The 16,623-nt window shown below is 35.5% G+C and overlaps 1 protein-coding gene across 7 annotated transcripts in view; it reads left to right on the top strand.

Moving 5' to 3' along the window:
- The window catches only part of Pou2f1 (POU class 2 homeobox 1), a 138,622-nt gene that overhangs the window by 49,994 nt on the left and 72,005 nt on the right, over positions 1 to 16,623 (top strand). For 3 of the 7 annotated variants that reach the window (XR_007594639.1, XM_050158342.1, XM_050158337.1), the window contains exon 2: positions 14,846 to 14,911. Coding sequence is in view for 6 of the 7 variants with exons in the window: in XM_050158337.1 (XP_050014294.1) it covers positions 14,846 to 14,911 (66 nt within the window). In the remaining variant the exon portion in view is untranslated. Of the gene's footprint in view, positions 1 to 745; positions 822 to 1,978; positions 2,100 to 10,802; positions 11,828 to 14,845; positions 14,912 to 16,623 lie in introns of those variants that run through there. The other 4 variants (XM_050158339.1, XM_050158340.1, XM_050158343.1 and 1 more) reach the window with 4 other exon arrangements.

Genomic DNA, 16,623 nt, shown 5'->3' with positions numbered 1-16,623 from the left:
AACTTAAATGCTTATCTTCCCCAGCTCAAGGGTTGTAATTTACAATGCTAATCTTTATTATATATTTGGCCAGGGGAACACAACCCACATTAAAACATTTGATCCCAGATATTTGATTTGTTGGCTGCATTGTATGGTCTATTCCTATTTGGACATTTTTTGTGATACCACTGTATTGTAAGAGCATGAAGTAATTGTGAACTTTAGCTGAAATAAACCACTCTTTTTACATATGGAGACAAAAGATAATACCAAATAATCGTGTTTTAGATATAGAAGATAATATAAAAACAATACCTGTAGCCCAGGCCATATTATAGAGTTTAAACATCCATTTCTTTAGAATAAACTGTACTTTATTGAATAGCTAATTATTCATAGGTTTCTACACAATGAATTCTTTAAAAATGTATGAAAACATTTTTATTTCTTGTTGAACCATTAGTGTGTGTGTACTTTTTCAATGGAATTTTTATTCCCAATTTCCATTTTGAGAGTTATTGGCAATTGTTATATCAGATTTACTCTGGAGCACTAAAAAGCTGTTGACATTTCTGCCATGCTAGTATGAAAATGACTTGAGAAGCCGTAATTATAATAGACTAGTTCTCTTAATATACTAGGGAGTCTGTTCCTTGGTATCACCATAGGTAGTATACTGTGATGCATGTAGAAGGCCCCCCCCCCACTTAAGGAGACCAGGGATCCCTTTAAGGGTCATTGTGAATTTTTGTTGTAATTGCAGAATGAGTGAGTTTGAATATGAAGTAAGAAGAGCCTATGTAGGAGAGATGTTCTGGGGCTGCCCTTCTCTACAAAAGGTAATTCAGAAAGCATTTATTGTGGCTGCTTTACAATGTTTATTTTGTTTGAAAGCAAACATAAGTAGGCAATTTTGCTTAATTGATGCGTAATATGACATCAGGTTGACAGGATTTATGGTGCTGGAAGATTATTGGTTGAAACTCATTAAGGGCAGCATTTTGGAAGTTTACTCAACTATTCTTTTTTAATTCATGTAAAGTGATTGTGAGGGTAGATAGATGGTTAGCATTATTTCTGAGCAACCTAGCCTTTCATTTGGAAAGTCTTCCAGTATTTACCCATTGCCTTTTGATTACAGGACTTTCATATGTTAACAAGTCTTTAAGCTTAAAACCAAAATTTTCCTTGACTAATATTTCTCTGTTTTTGAATCTTTCTTGAAGTTCTTTATTAAACCAAGCTTTTGCATCTTGACTGGTTTGTCTAAAGTCTTTGTTATCTGAAGCAGAACACTTCTTTTGATAGTTTGTGTCAAAGTTACAGAATTGATTGCATTGGATTTTACTCTTTTAACTACATAGATTTCATTATTAAGGTAAAGATATTTGGTCAGATATTGGAAGCCAACCAAATGTACTAAGCTAAACTTAACAGTTTAGCTAAAAAAATCTTTTAATCAATAAATAGAAATTTACAAACATTTCATGTCTTCCTTTAAAAAAAAAATAGAAATGCTCTACCAGCAGGTAGATAATGAAAATGTGGTGTATACGTAGTAGAATTCTACTCAGCTGTAAAGCAAAATGAAATTGCATAAACACTGTTGGATATGAAAAGTAGTATATTAAATGAGGTAATTCAGACACAGACAAAAATCCCATGTTCTGTCATGTATGAAGTTCTTAACTTTGAATGTTTGTGTGTATGTAAATAAGGGAATGTGAGAGTGGTCTTAAGCCATGAAACTAGATAAGAGGCCATAAGGTGGGAAGGAGAGGTGCTGAGGAAAGGGAAAGGACACAAGTGACATGGCAGCAAGTGGGAAGGAAGCTCCTGGGAGTGGGAGGCTGCAGAAAAAAAAAGAGACGAGAGAGAAGAGGTGGGGAAGAGAAACAAAACACACTCACTGTGTTAGAATATACATACCATAACGAAACTTAATATACATACCATAACGAAACTTAATATTTTGTATGCTAATAATGTTTTTCAGAAACAGAACTATAGGACTGTGGCGATAGCACATAGTCAAGACCATTGGCACACACTCAGGCTGAAGTGGCTCAGTGGGCGGGTGTTAGACTGAAGACCATTGACACCTAACACACATAGAGGTAGGAAAAAGAGCCTGGGATTCCGGTTCCTATTAATTCTTTATAGCTGTCTTAAAGCAGTGATAACCCAGGTAGGGTTCATTCTTTTGCAGTTCTTTTCCCACAGGAGTGGAGTAAGTGCTGAAGTACATTAAGAGTAGAATTCAGTTGAAGCATTCCTTAGGTAAAAACATTCCGTGAATATTTAAGACACCCCTGTGGTACAACTACCCTAGTTTTACAAAACGGTGTGACAAGCAAAAGAAAGGAAATACTGTATTTTTTTTCTTTCTTATATGTAAAGTCACCTGTTTGGGGCTAGATGTGTGTAGCTCAGTGGGAGACCACCTACATAGTGTGTGAGACACTAGGTTCCATCCACAGTGGCATGCTCCCTCAAACAAAATGCATGCACTCAGTGTGCCATGTTTGGCTAGTATCCTTGGGAACTCTGCCCTTTTCTGGACAGAAATGAAAGGGGAGTGGATGGGGGCGGGGTCAGAGGGGAGGTGTGAGAGAGGGACTAGGAGGAAAGAAGGGAGAGGAAACAACAGTCAGAATGTAAATAAGGTAAAATAAAGTATGCATGCATATATGACTTAAGTAAATTTCTTCATTTTAATTATAAATAGATCTCAAGATAATCCTGGTGATAAACACTTCCTTTGAATGTCTGTCTTTCTAGTTTGTTTTGTTTGATTTCTTATTAGTTGTGACCAATCTTGAGATATACTTAGTTTATTTTAGTTTACTGCCATGCTTGAGTTGAACCCAAGGCCTGTATACTAAGCAAGTGTTCTACTGTTGAGCTACATACATTTAAAAGTACATTTCGTGAGATAGTACTGAAAGCATTTAACATTAATTTTTTAATTATGAGCTTCACAAATGACTTGATTGGTGTGTTAGAGTTAATATAGCTATGCTAAAACACTTTGGCCAACAGCAAGCTGAGGAGGAGAGGGTTTATTTGGCTTACATTTCCAGATCATAGTCCATCACTGAAGGAAGTCAGGGCAGGAACTCAAATAAGGAAGGAACCTGGAGGCAGGAGCTGATACACAGGCCATGAATGGGTACTACTTACTTTCTTGCTCATCATGGCTTACCCAGTCTGCTTTTTTATAGAACCCAGGACCACCAGCTGAAGGATGCCACCACCCACAATGAGCTGGGTCGTCTCCACCCATGAATTACTAATTAAGAAAATGACCTTCCGCTGGATCTTATGGAGGCATTTTCTCAATTGAGGTTTCCTCCTTCAGATGACTCTAGCTTGTGTCAAGTTGATCAAAAACTAGTCAGCACAGTTTTGGTTGATTCATCATTTTTTAACAGCATTTGGTATGTTTGAGTTTCTCCATTAACTATCTCAGTATGTCAGTGATCGCTTTAATGCTACTATAGCCTAGCTGTTCTTTGAAGTGCTGCCCATTGGAAACATGTAAAGAAATATTTTGTAGTATGTTTTTAAAGAATTCAGTAGTGAAGGATATTGAAGTTTGTTGCTCAGATTTCATAACTCATCCCTATATATGTGTTTTCTCTCTTGGAAAACTTGTTCTTATAAAAAGATAAATAGTTGAGTTTTCTTGTCCTCTGTGTGAAGAGCTAGATGATTATGAATGGCAGTGAGTGGAGTTTCCTGTATTCAAAAGACTCTTCTTGACTAATCATAGACTTTTGTGTTATCGATCCCTTGATAATTTGGCATGTATAGAAGTAGGCATGCTCAACCACTGATACTCTTCATGGTCTTAAGACGAGGATACTAGCCAACAGACTCATTTCAGGAGGGTAGTGAGTTCTTTACATTTTACTCTTACTAGCACACAGGTTTCAGGAAGTAGAATAAACTATTGTGTTTATTTCATCTATCTGTCTGCTCTGAAGTTGTAAATCCGTGATGCTCACTCACACTGTGGTGTGTGTGTCAGAATCTTCTAGAGAATTTGTTAAGCCACATTTCTGGAACTCTCACCCTTAGAGTTTCTGATTTTGTAGATCTGGTGTAGGACCCAAGACTATTATTTCTAAGTTCCCAAATGGTGCTGATGATAGTGCTGGTTCAGCTACTACTTTCCTGACCGCAAACATTTTAATAAGGCCAAAACCCAGCCATAGCACATTAATTAGAGAAAATGGTACACACTAGTTATACTAGTCCCTGCTGTTAAACTGAAAGTCACTTTTGCCTTGTTTCTTTGATATTTCAAGCAAAGATAGGTTTTTAAAAATAATTTTGTATTTATTTTTTATTAAGATACCTAATTGTTAATTGGACAATTGAAACTTTTAAAACCAGTCTGAGGTCAGTACAACCTCCTTACAATTACCAGCTGTGTCTGTTGTTATGGAAACTCAGCAGGGACTAACAGGGTTACAGTTGTTAGGACCACACCTGGCTTATTTGCATCCAATTTAAGTTGAGGAAATTTTGAAAAGAATAAAAGATTTCTCCATTTGCCAGTGGACAGCCAGAAAAAGCTTGTCAGTTTGTAGCCTTCAGGGTGGGTGGGTTTTCTCGCTTGAGGCTTTTAGTGACTGTTGAAGCTCATATTTGCTCAGTGAATTCACCATGTCAATGCTTTGCTGTCCTTTTTGTTTAAAAGTGCTTTATTGTTTTGTTTAGGTTTTATCTTTGGTTTATTCTTTTTAAAATTTAAAGTGTTTATATTTTAAGAGAGAACTTGAAGTAATACATATCAGAAATTTTCATATAGAAAAAAATCAAATTTTCTTCATTTTTCTGTAATAACATTTTAGTACAGTTTTGCCACTATAACAGACTAATAAGAGAATATTAAGTTGCTCTCTCTTTTCAGCATTAAAACCACACACACACACCTCAACACCTTAAAGAAAACAACACATTTGTATTCCACCCTACCAAATGACTGAAATTCCAATTAAGCTTTGGACTTATAAAATAAAGAAGTTTTCTAGTTTGGGTTTTTTTTTTTTTTTCTTTTTAAGCTTTCAGCTACACATAGGGCATTCTTATTATGCCTGACTAGGAGAACACTGCAGGAGAAAACTCTGAAAAACATTTTTAAAGAGTATGATATAAATCCAGTCTCCGTGGTTCAAGCTTGAGACTTCTATCACATGAAAATAATAAATATTCAGACTTAATTGCTAAGTTTAGTGTAGCCTGAATCTTTATTTTCAGTTTCACTGGTTTTTGTAACTATTAATATCTAGGCCTAGGTAATGTGAGGTGTTGTCTGGATAATGGGAGTATTACATTGCTATAGAGATTTTACAAGTAGCAAATGATATGCCTGTTAAAATACTCTGAAATTCACACACGTAAAGAACTGTCAAGCCTATCCTAGACAGATAGGCAGTATAGTGGCCACATAGTTTTTCTTACTGCTGTAACAAAGTTCCTGGTAGTTGCAGCTTTAGCAAAGGAAGTATTTTAGTTCACACCTTAAGTCCATCATGGAGGACAAGGCTTAGCAGGAAACCTAGCTCTCACTATGACAAGAGGGTGAGTCCACAAATTGCACCGTTGGAGAGTGTGCTATTTGCTTCCTTTTTCCTTTTTATGCAGTCCATGATCCTAATGTATGGGATCACATTCAAAGTGGGTCTTTCTCAGTTAAACCAGTCTGAAAGCACCTTCACAGATATGCTCAGAGGTGTGTTTCTTAGGTAACTATCAGTGCAAGCAAACTGATAGTGAAAATTAATTAACGTGCTTAATGTTCAGAAATGTGTCAATAATAATAATTTCAGTTAAATTTATTTTATAAATAAAGAAGATAGTTTGAACTAGTTACATATTTGACTTTAAATTTTTTCTAAAATAAAAATTTGTATGTGTGCCTTTGTGTAGTGTATATGTAAGTACATATGTGTGCCTATGGAGGCCTAATGACAATGTCTGGATGTCACATGTCTTCATTTCTGTTCATGTGCGTAAAAAAAAGATATCACTTATATAAATTATTTTTTAAGATTTATTTTTATGCACATGAATGTTTTTGCCTGCATTATGTATATGCACCATGTGCTTGTCTGGTGACTATGAAGGCCAAGGAAGGAGCATTGAATCCCCACAAATTGTGGAGTCACATGTGGTTGTGAGCTGGGATATGTGTGCTGAGAACTGAACCTAGGTCTTAGGCAAGATCAGCATTTGTTCTTAACCAGTAACCCTTATCTCCAGACTCTAATTCTAATCCAGTATTTTAGAATTCATTTTATTCCTGTTTTCAGGATTTAAATTCTCTTTTCTAACAGTGATAAACTTAGCTCAGTTTATTTATTAGATTAATCTTCCTGTATATAACCCAATTTCTCATTACTAATTCAGATTTATGGCAAATGTTAAACTGTCCAAATTAACTCTACCTTTGGTTCATTTGATTTCTCTATATTTTTTTTTTTTGGCTCAATGTCCTTTATTTGTGGCTAGAAACCAATTATGAGTGAGTACATCCTATGTTCATCTTTTTGGGTCTGGGTTACCTCACTCAGGATAGTGTTTTCGATTTCCATCCATTTGCATGCAAAATTCAAATGTCATTGTTTTTTACCGCTGAGTAGTACTCTAATATGTATATATTCCACACTTTCTTCATCCATTCTTCCATTGAAGGGCATCTAGGTTGTTTCCAGGTTCTGGCTATTACAAATAATGCTGCTATGAACATAGTTGATCATATTCTTTTGTTTTATGATATGGCTTCTCTTGGGTATATTCCCAAGAGTGGTATTGCTGGGTCCTAGGGTAGGTTGATCCCGAATTTCCTGAGAAACCGCCACACTGATTTCCAAAGAGGTTGCACAAGTTTGCATTCCCACCAGCAATGGATGAGTGTACCCCTTACTCCACAACCTCTCCATTTAAAAAAATGTTAGTTTCATGTTGGTGGAAGCTCTTTATTATTGATGGTTTCCCTAGAACATGATCAGTTGGGCATCAATGATTTAGACAGTAAGAACACAACATAACCTTAATTCACTCACACAGACAAAGGTTATATTGCTTTTAATTTCTTTTCTGATGAAAAGACTAGCCTAAAGCTTTGCTCATAAGTATAAAGTTACTTTAAGTCATGCTAGACATAATCTTTTTTTGTTTTGGATCATGAAAATTTTCTCTCCTTTTTGGAATAAAAGGGTACACATATTAGGCATCATATTAGTTTCTTTTCCATTTCTGTGATTACAGTACCCTGACTAAAGCAACTTAATTGACTTACAGTTCTAGGGATGGAATTGGGGAGACAATTCATCCATGGCAAAGCAGGCATGATGGTGGGAGCTTGAGGTTGCCCAACAGTCAGGAAGCAGAGTAAAGGACAAGATGTAGGGCTTAACTATAAACTCTCAAAGCTCCCCCAGATGTCACCCTGTGACACATGTCTAACAAAACTCCACCCTCCAAATGTTTCATAGCCTTTCCAAATAGTGCCACCATCTGGAGACAAAGTGTTCAAACATAATCTTACGGGGTACTTTTTACATTTGAATTCCAACAGTACCACACCTCCTTTTAATCCTTTCTAGACAATTCTACTACTGACTGGGGATCAAGCATTCAAACATATAAACCCATTATCTTTCAAACCAGCACATACATAATTTTGAAATGTATAATTTGAATGTTGCCATTTTTAGCTCTGTGTTATGCTACCATATAATATTCCCTGTCCTTTCCATAAACCCTGTTCCTCCATCTCATATCTCCAGTTGTTAATTATTGAGATATTTATTGACCTCTTCTCTGAAGTTATCTATAGGCCACTAATCAAGTCCTAATCAAGGTATTGAAAGGAGCTTTTATTGAATTCCTGCTCATCTTACAGATTTTTTTCCTAAGGTGTCTTTTGTTTGTTTGTTTGTTTTGGTTTAATTTGAAATAAACTTAGAAGTTCTTAGTTGATATATCAGAGGACCAAATAATGTGTACATTTGGTTCTGTGGTAGAAGTTATCTGACCTTTTCTTTTGGATATAAATGGTCCATGGTTGGGGAGTATAAGGGGAGGATATTGGCTTCTCATTCTTTGACCCTGTCTATTTATAGAAACCTATGCATTCTTTCAGTGTTTAAACCTCTTCTAGAGGTATCAGAGTGTGTATTTCAATAACCACCAAAAGGGCTGCTTTTTATTGCCCTTTCCACTGAAGTGCAGTCACCTGCCTAGGTGAGATTTGTAGAAGGAATAGGGTCAAACCTTCATTCTCTACAGAGGCATCTGGGGGACTGTCTTGGCCTAAGGCAGTTGCTACTCACACTGACTCAGTACAGTAAACAGTTATTGCTTGTCTATTGTTCCAGATCTTTCTTGCCTGCTTGAATAGAGAAGACCAAATTATCAAAGAACAGATATCTTAAAGACATTCTTGTGTAGGGCATTTATTTTGGGAAAGCAAATTGCAGAGGCATTCTGTAAGGGAAAACAAAAGTTTTGTAAATACACAAGAGGAGGGAATGAAACATTTTATCATTATCAAGTGCATTCTAGTCAAATAATTACTTCATTTGAGTACATCCTGTAAGATGATGGAAGTAGGCTTAGGTCCATGTCATCATTGCTTCTCATCTTTTCTCACCAAGCAGAACTTGTTCAGTCCAGCACATTGTATCTTAAATATTCATTTGGAATTTGCATCCTATACCTTATTCATGCTTATTTTAATGCAAAGCGGTATGAATTATTATTCTGTAAATTTGGTACTTATAAAGATTGTTGTTTATCAGATGACTGTATCTCCTTCTGGCATGTGTGGTCTCTTATTCCAGTTTTTGCTCCAGGTTAGAATTTCTAAGACTTTCTGCTATTGATCCCTTATGCCTAAATTTTCAGGCAACCATGGGTATATAAATGAATAAAATAGGTATACAAATCAAAATTAACTTCCAATAAATAATAAATCATAATAGTTTTAAATATTTTCTGGGTATATGCATATTTTGCCATGTTAATTAAAGGTTAATATAAATTTGCATGCTAATAAGATGTACCTGCTTATTTTATGTAGAATTCTTGGCTGGATATTTGATACTGAAAAATATAGTACTTTTTCAACATTTTTCAGAGTTGACCAATATTTTTATTTTAAAAATCGACAGTGTTGAGAATGCCACTTGACATAAGTACATTGTGTAAAATGGCAGAAGTAGGTTAAGGTCCATTTCAGATATTGTTGGAAATAATGTCCTAATACCAAGCCAAAGTTTATTTAATAATTTTTCATGAAATTCAGGTTATCCACCCATAGACATTCTTAAAAATCAAATATTCTTAATACATCCATAGATACAGTATTCTTTTTTAATTTTTTTTATTTTTTTGGTTTTTTTGAGACAGGGTTTCTTTGTGGCTTTGGAGCCTGTCCTGGCACTAGCTCTTGTAGACCAGGCTGGTCTTGAACTCACAGAGATCCGCCTGTCTCTGCCTCCCGAGTGCTGGGATTAAAGGCGTGCGCCACCATCGCCCGGCCAGTATTCTTTTTTAAAGATTGTTTTATGTGTATGTGTGTGTTTGCATAAATTTATATATACCATGTGTGTGCAGGTGCCTAAGAAGTCCAGAAGAAGGCATTTGATCCTCTGTAACTGGAATTACAGATAATTATGAGCCACCTGGTAGGTTCTGAAACCTAAACCTGGCTCCTTTGCTCGAGCAGCTTGCACCATTAACTGCTGTTCCATCTCTCCAGCCCCAAAGATGCTGTAACTTGATATTTATGTACTTTTAATGGTAGGAAAATACTAAGTCCTATAGGTTTCTATAAAAGCAGAAAACTTTGTAAGTACAGTTTTGATACTATACTTTATAATACATTAATTTTGAATCTGAACAGAGTTGTCTCCATTTGCATTGGTTGACACTGGGTAGTGTGTTAGCATGTGCAGCACATAATATATTGTATGTTCAGAACCAAGGCTGTAGTGAAGCTGTGTAATACAACATTGGACAAATACTGACAGTAATACCCTGTTTATAACACATTTTATGTATATTTATCAGACACATCTTTTTCATAACATTTTAAAAATCAGACATCTGCCTGTCTTGAAGATAAGTGACCACGAAACAGGCTATAATGAGAGGGTACCTTTAAAGAACTCAATTGTTATCTAGTGTATTATTTGTATACAGTTTTAATTTTAAACGAAGTGTCTTTTCTACCAATTACTGGTCTCTTTCCTCAGTACTGAAACAAATTGTGTTAGTCTTCTGCTTTAGTCTCTTTTTCCCCCTCTCCCTTCCTTCCTTTCTCTCTCCTATTCTTCAGTTCCCTGAATGTGTAATTCATCCTTAATGCATAGGTCTTAAGAAGAACTTGGATCTTGATGTCAACAAAATCTGGCTTGAAATCCTAGCTCCAAATTATTAATGTGCCATTTAGTAAAATGTGTGTTTTTTTTTTTTTAGTTTTCTGTACCTTGGTTTATTTATTCCTAAGAATTTAACAATTCAGTGTTTTTATGAATCTCCTAGATTCTTTATAATGATTGATATCTGAAAGGCTGTGACTTAATTTCAAACTTTAATAAACCTGTTTAGTACAGAAAAATCACACACAGAGAGATCCTTTAAATGGTATTGTTAAAAAATACTGATTCTACAATTGCATGACCTATTTGGGAATGATGTCTATTCTAAGTAAAAACTGTTTTCCCCTTGAGTTTGATTTTGATAGAAGCATGTTTCATGTCATCAATCAGCTAATGTGCTCTGTTAACTTGGTAGAATAAAAAGATTCATATATAATGAATATTTCCTTTCAGAGATGTTTATGTATACTCTCCCCTGCTTTTGCATTTATGCTGTTTTTGTGTTTTAAGTAGAAGTTTTTCGTGACAGTATGTGTTAATAACTGAAAAAATTCCCCATCAGTAGACTAGCACCATCATGACAACCCTGTGTTCTGCTTCTACCTTGCTAATTGTTTCCTTGGGATTATTTGGATTGTGTAGAAAGCCTTTTGCAAATCCTCTTATACTGAAGTCATTGTTGCCAGCAGGAATAAGATTAAAGGTGCTTAAGTCTGTAGAGTTGTTTCTAATTTGTTCATGTCATTTCAGTGGCATTTTAACAGAACTCTGTCTCCTGTCCCACCCTTCTCCCCTGGTACTATCTCAAGTTAGGTCCAAGACGCCAGACCATTGGAAGAAATCTCATTTTATCCTCCTAATTATTATGCTGGCACTCTGGAGATAATTTTTCCCTTCATGCACTGCCAATTAATATGCAAATAAGCTGATAAATATTTATGTATTCATTTAAATTATGCAAGGAGTGCTTTCACTGTGTTCTGTAAATGAATTGTTCCTGGACTTCAAAGTGCTAGCTGCTGTGCTAACGAGGAGAGATTTGCATAAGGCCCTAATCACACGCATACTGATTAAGCTTCATTATGGAAACTGCCAGCTGCAATCTTTGTTTCTATTTTATTACAAAAAGGGGAACTTTTCATGCTTCAGTTGCCTTGACAATGTCAGCCCTAGCTGGTAGAAGAGACTAAAACTCCTCTGAGCAACTGAAGTTTCCTTATTCAGTTGAAGATTGCTATGGTGTAACTGAAGTTGTATTTTGCTTCTCTTGTTAATTCACTTTCCACTCCTCCCACCCTTCTTCTCATAAAGAACATAGTACAGATTTGTTAGAAATAGTAGTACCTTCTTCCCACCCCAAACGATACCTGTTCTTTCTTGCTTTGGACTGTCTGCACCTCCTGAAGATTTCACAGCAATGCTGGACTGCAGTGACTGTGTTCTAGGTGGGTACCAGCACAGTTCTTTTCTTACAGCTTTAATATGGAAATAGCATGTGTGGGATTGACTATGCATAAACGCTCAATCACATATGCAACCATCATCCGGGAGGGGAGAGCTTGAGCAGAGAAGGTGGAAAGTATTTGCAAGGCAAGAGCATGCTTGAGTTTGCTGTAGGTCCCTCCCTTGGACTAGGTCTTCTGCTTCAGTAGGTATTTTCAGCAAATAATGTATTTGAATTTGACTTGCATGGAGGACATTTTTGCTTTTTGGAAATGTTTATAGAAAGTAGTATATGTAGTTGAAAACACATTTTAAATCAGAAACAAAATATATACTATATCCAAATAATATATACGTACTAATAAAATTTTTGTGTATCTAATAAGACTGCCTCATACAAAACCAAAAATACTAAATGAAAAATTAAAGTAGTGTCATAATGCAGAAGGAAATTATAGTGGTTACTGCACTGTTGATCGGTTTCCAGATTTTAGAAGTTATAGGCCATTTTCAAATTTTGCCTTTGATTAATCATTTTGATTTCTTCAAACCAGCTGATTTTTAGGAATCTGCCATTTTAAATATTGTGGAAAGCCTGTTATAGTGTGTTCTCTACAGAACAGGACGTCTTTTGGAAAGGGAGATGTTCTGCTTGAATAAATGTAACATTTTTGTAGATAAGGTGGATTGAAGTACTTTGTACATGATGCCCCTCGGTGGCTGTATTTTGTGAGGAGTTTTTTAATGTTTACATGAAGAATGATTGCACCTATTTAGGAAAGTCATCTGACATAAACTCCAAGAATTGTATCTCTTAAGCTTAAACATTTGCAGATGATTTTATTTACTGTGTCATTTTCCATTCTTGAAATTAAAACAGTTGTTAATGATAAAATAAATTGATATTTTCCAGAAATGTCTGAATTCTTATACAGAAAGAACGACTAAACTCAAGTTAATAGTACTACTTGTCCATCAGAGATAGTAGTGAAAATGCACATGACATACAACACAAGACGTTGATATTAGTTAGGAAGTTAATCCAGTACTAATTTTTAGGCATGAAGTTAGACTCATTATATGATCAGCTAAGTAACATAGGCTTGGGCTTTTTGTGTTTAAAAAAAAAAAAACCTGTAAATATCAATGAGTAATTTACTTGTATGTTCTCTTTTACATTTTCCAAATTTGAAATTCAAGAAGTGAAAGAAAAACTTTTTTTTGAACTATTTTTACCATTTATTTTTAAATGCCAGAAACTGTATCTGCTACTTAGAGTTGACACTTAGTATCACCGAAACAGCCTTCTCATCATTGTATGGCTAATTAGGATTTTATTTATTGTTTTGTGTTTGAAGTAATTTTTTAAATGCTATTGAAGATCTTGACAGTAAATAAAAGGTCCTAAGAAAAGTTGTAACATACCTGTGACATAAATTTCAAATTTATATATAGGTGTGGAAATTAGGCTATGAAATATGTAAGGCCAGGCTCATGATTTTGTTAAGAATTAGGCTTCTTGGTTACTGTGGTATCTGGGCATGAGAAAATTATTACATCTTTTTATACATATTTACAGGTTCATTTTTTTCTGCTTTGTTTTAAAATATAAAGGAAACATTGAACATGTATATAATGGTATATTTGAGGTTCGTGATATTTGTTGACTTTTGTAAGATTTTGGTTAAGTCAAACAGAAAGCTAATTTTTACTAAGTTGTACACCTGGTCCTTTCAAATAAGTGTGCTTTCGGGTGGTATTTAAATTTTTCTGGGCAGTAGGAGAGGAAGTTGTAGAAAGACCTCATTTATGACCACAAACATACAAAATTTAACCCTTTGAACAAGCCAAGCCAGGGATACCATAGAACTGCCTCAACCATAAGCCATGTATTGGCTATAAAAATTTACTGTATTAGAAAAGTTATTACCCAGTGTCTAAAAAACTTACCACCCATTTTCTAGGTTATGAAACATGAAAGAAAGGTTTCTGATATTTTTCCTCATTTATTATACATGTAGGTAATGCAGCTGTTGACAGCATGGTTGGAATTTAGAATGACTGTTTTAACTTCCTAATTAAACATGTCCTACGGATGTTTTTAAAAAGTCAGTATAATACAGTTTGATCTGTTCTCTAATAATAACTTGGTTACTGGGTCTTAATGAGGGAGAAAAGGTGTAGAACTTACTTGATAATAAGCTTATTTCATGACAAATACTCGAAATCTGTGGTAAATATAGAACAAAATGACTATTTTGTCTGTTCTGTTTATCCTTTGGGAAAAGAAGCAGGGCATAGGTGTTCTTGTCTCCTTTCCTGTATATTTTCCGGGATTGCTAATAGTGGTTGACAACGTTTCAGTATGGAAACTAGAATTTAATACACTCAAAAGTAACAGCCCTAAACCAGCAGATTAGTGTGTAACTGAATGTGATTCTTTTAGAACTGTAGAGATTCCTGTTACAATTTGTTAGCTTGTTTTTAATGAGACATGTGTTTGGTATACCCCTGTGTTGACTCTAGTTTGGTAAAGGAAGTCAGATGGATGTTTCAAACAGATTTTTTCATCTGTTAGATTATTATTACTAAGTGTGAATGTTTTAGTTATAATGAATTAATACCTTTGCTTTTAGAAGAAAATAATCTGGGAATAATAGTACTTATTTTTTGAGATGTTTCCTGCTTCCCAGTTTATTTTAACATACATTATTGTCTGATAAAAATATTTTAGCATGTCAGTAATATCTTTTTCAACTTAGATTCCTTTCTTTAAAGAATCTTAAAATTTGTTAGATAATTTATTTATAAGTTTCTTTATGATTCAGGAGCTTCTGAATATCTCTGAGGTAGCCTTTTACTCACTTTGTAGTGTTGTACCCTGCCATATTCTATGCATGGGCTTCTTGAAATGAAGCTGTCATATTAGTTAACCCTTGCATTGGCTGTAACTTTGGCTCCTTAGCTTCATCTTCACCGCTAGTTTTTTAAACAACGTTTCTGCCTTTGGTTTATTGTAGATTCAAGAATGAACAATCCGTCAGAAACCAATAAATCATCTATGGAGAGTGGAGATGGCAGCACTGGTAAGAAAACATTCCCTCTTATCTATCTTTTACATTAACTCTTATAGAGCTAAAACAAGAGATTGTACACTTATCTGGACACATATTTGACAGATTTGTGTACTTGCTTATGAAGTGTGACTTAGTACTTTTAGGGACTGAAATTATTTTTAACATTATCTAACTCCTCTGAGGAGGGCTTCACTGATCTGATTCCATCCATCAGAAACTGCTTAATTATGGGAATGGTCCTTTGGGACAGATAGACCTAGGTCTGGATTATGGATTTGCCACTAACTGTGTAACTTCAGGCAACTTCCTCAATGTTTTTGAGACTTAATTTATTCGGTAGGGATATTCATGGGTCATCATGAGTATTGAGTTAGAATATATGTGACGTGTTAAAGCATCATATTCTGTTATGTTTCTTGGTTAGGTATAATCAGAATAGGAGATGCTATCCATCCTGCCTTTGGTATATATTATGCAAAAGTTATAATGGTGTCAGTTACAGACACTCCTAATTCGTCCTTTTATTTCAATAAAATTTATTCTTGATCAAACCTTTTATCAAGAGAAAACTGAGTATCATATAAATGAAAAAACTGAAAGCTCTTTGAGAGAAAGGTAAATCTACTTTTAAAAATAGGTACAATTTGTCTCCTCAGCCCATCCTTGTAAGTCTGTCGGTTCATAGGACATTTGACAGTATAACTCTGTCATTGACAGATATCTACAAGGATTTCCCCAATTTCTAGTAGAGGCAAAATGTAAAAGTATTAAAACATTAAGGGGATTGTGTGGAAGGAATTGTATAAAGTCACTGTAAAGTAAACTAGGTTTTTCACTTAAGAGAAAGGATTTCCTCTGACTGTTATTTCAAAATATACCTAACTGTGGGAGGTGGTGAGAGTGACTGTCACTCTTGAAATTCCACTGCTCCTGATCATAGGTAGAACCTTTTGGTTTTTTGAGGCAGGGTTTCTCTGTGTAGCTTTGGAACCTGTCGTGGAACTTGCTCTGTAGACCAGGCTGACCTCAAACTCCCAGAGGTCCACCTGTTTCTGCCCCCTGACTGCTGGGATTTTTTGTTTGTTTGTTTGTTTTTTGTTTGTTTGTTTTTGTTTTTGTTTTTCGAGACAGGGTTTCTCTGTGGCTTTGGAGCCTGTCCTGGAACTAGCTCTGTAGACCAGGCTGGTCTCGAACTCAGAGAGATCCGCCTGCCTCTGCCTCCCGAGTGCTGGGATTAAAGGCATGCCCCACATCGCCCGGTGTGACTGCTGGGATTAAAGGTGTGTGCCACCACTGCCCGGCTTAGAACCTTTTTATTTACAGTAGAAGACTGGGTTGACCCCAAATATACTTTTGTGTCTGCACCTGTATGATTGCAAACTGTCCTGTACTTGGAGTGACTTGTTAACCTCTTCACCTCTGAAAAATAAGTACTTATTTATGGGAGACTCAGCTGGGGCTTTCATGTTCATCTTTGTCATATTTAATATGCTCCAGCTTCTCTTACTGAGGCTAGCCAAATAGACTACCCGAGAGGCGGAAGAACTGCATTGCTTTCTGCCCAAGTTACCAACTAACCTCCTTAATTCTGTTCCTTGCTGGGCCCCTCCTTCCTTTACCTTGTAGCACTGACTTATGCTGACGTAAGTACCATTGCCAAAGGAGTGGAACTTGTTTGCGGAGAGTAAGTAGGTAGTTAAACCTATGAAAAAGCAAGAGAA

The sequence above is a fragment of the Alexandromys fortis genome, unplaced genomic scaffold (assembly GCF_014885135.2).
Source record: "Alexandromys fortis isolate MF-2015 unplaced genomic scaffold, M_Fortis_MF-2015_v1.1 scaffold_97, whole genome shotgun sequence".
Classification (NCBI taxonomy): Eukaryota; Metazoa; Chordata; class Mammalia; order Rodentia; family Cricetidae; genus Alexandromys; species Alexandromys fortis.
Note: the sequence above shows the minus strand (reverse complement) of the source record. Positions and strands in the feature narration are given on the sequence as shown.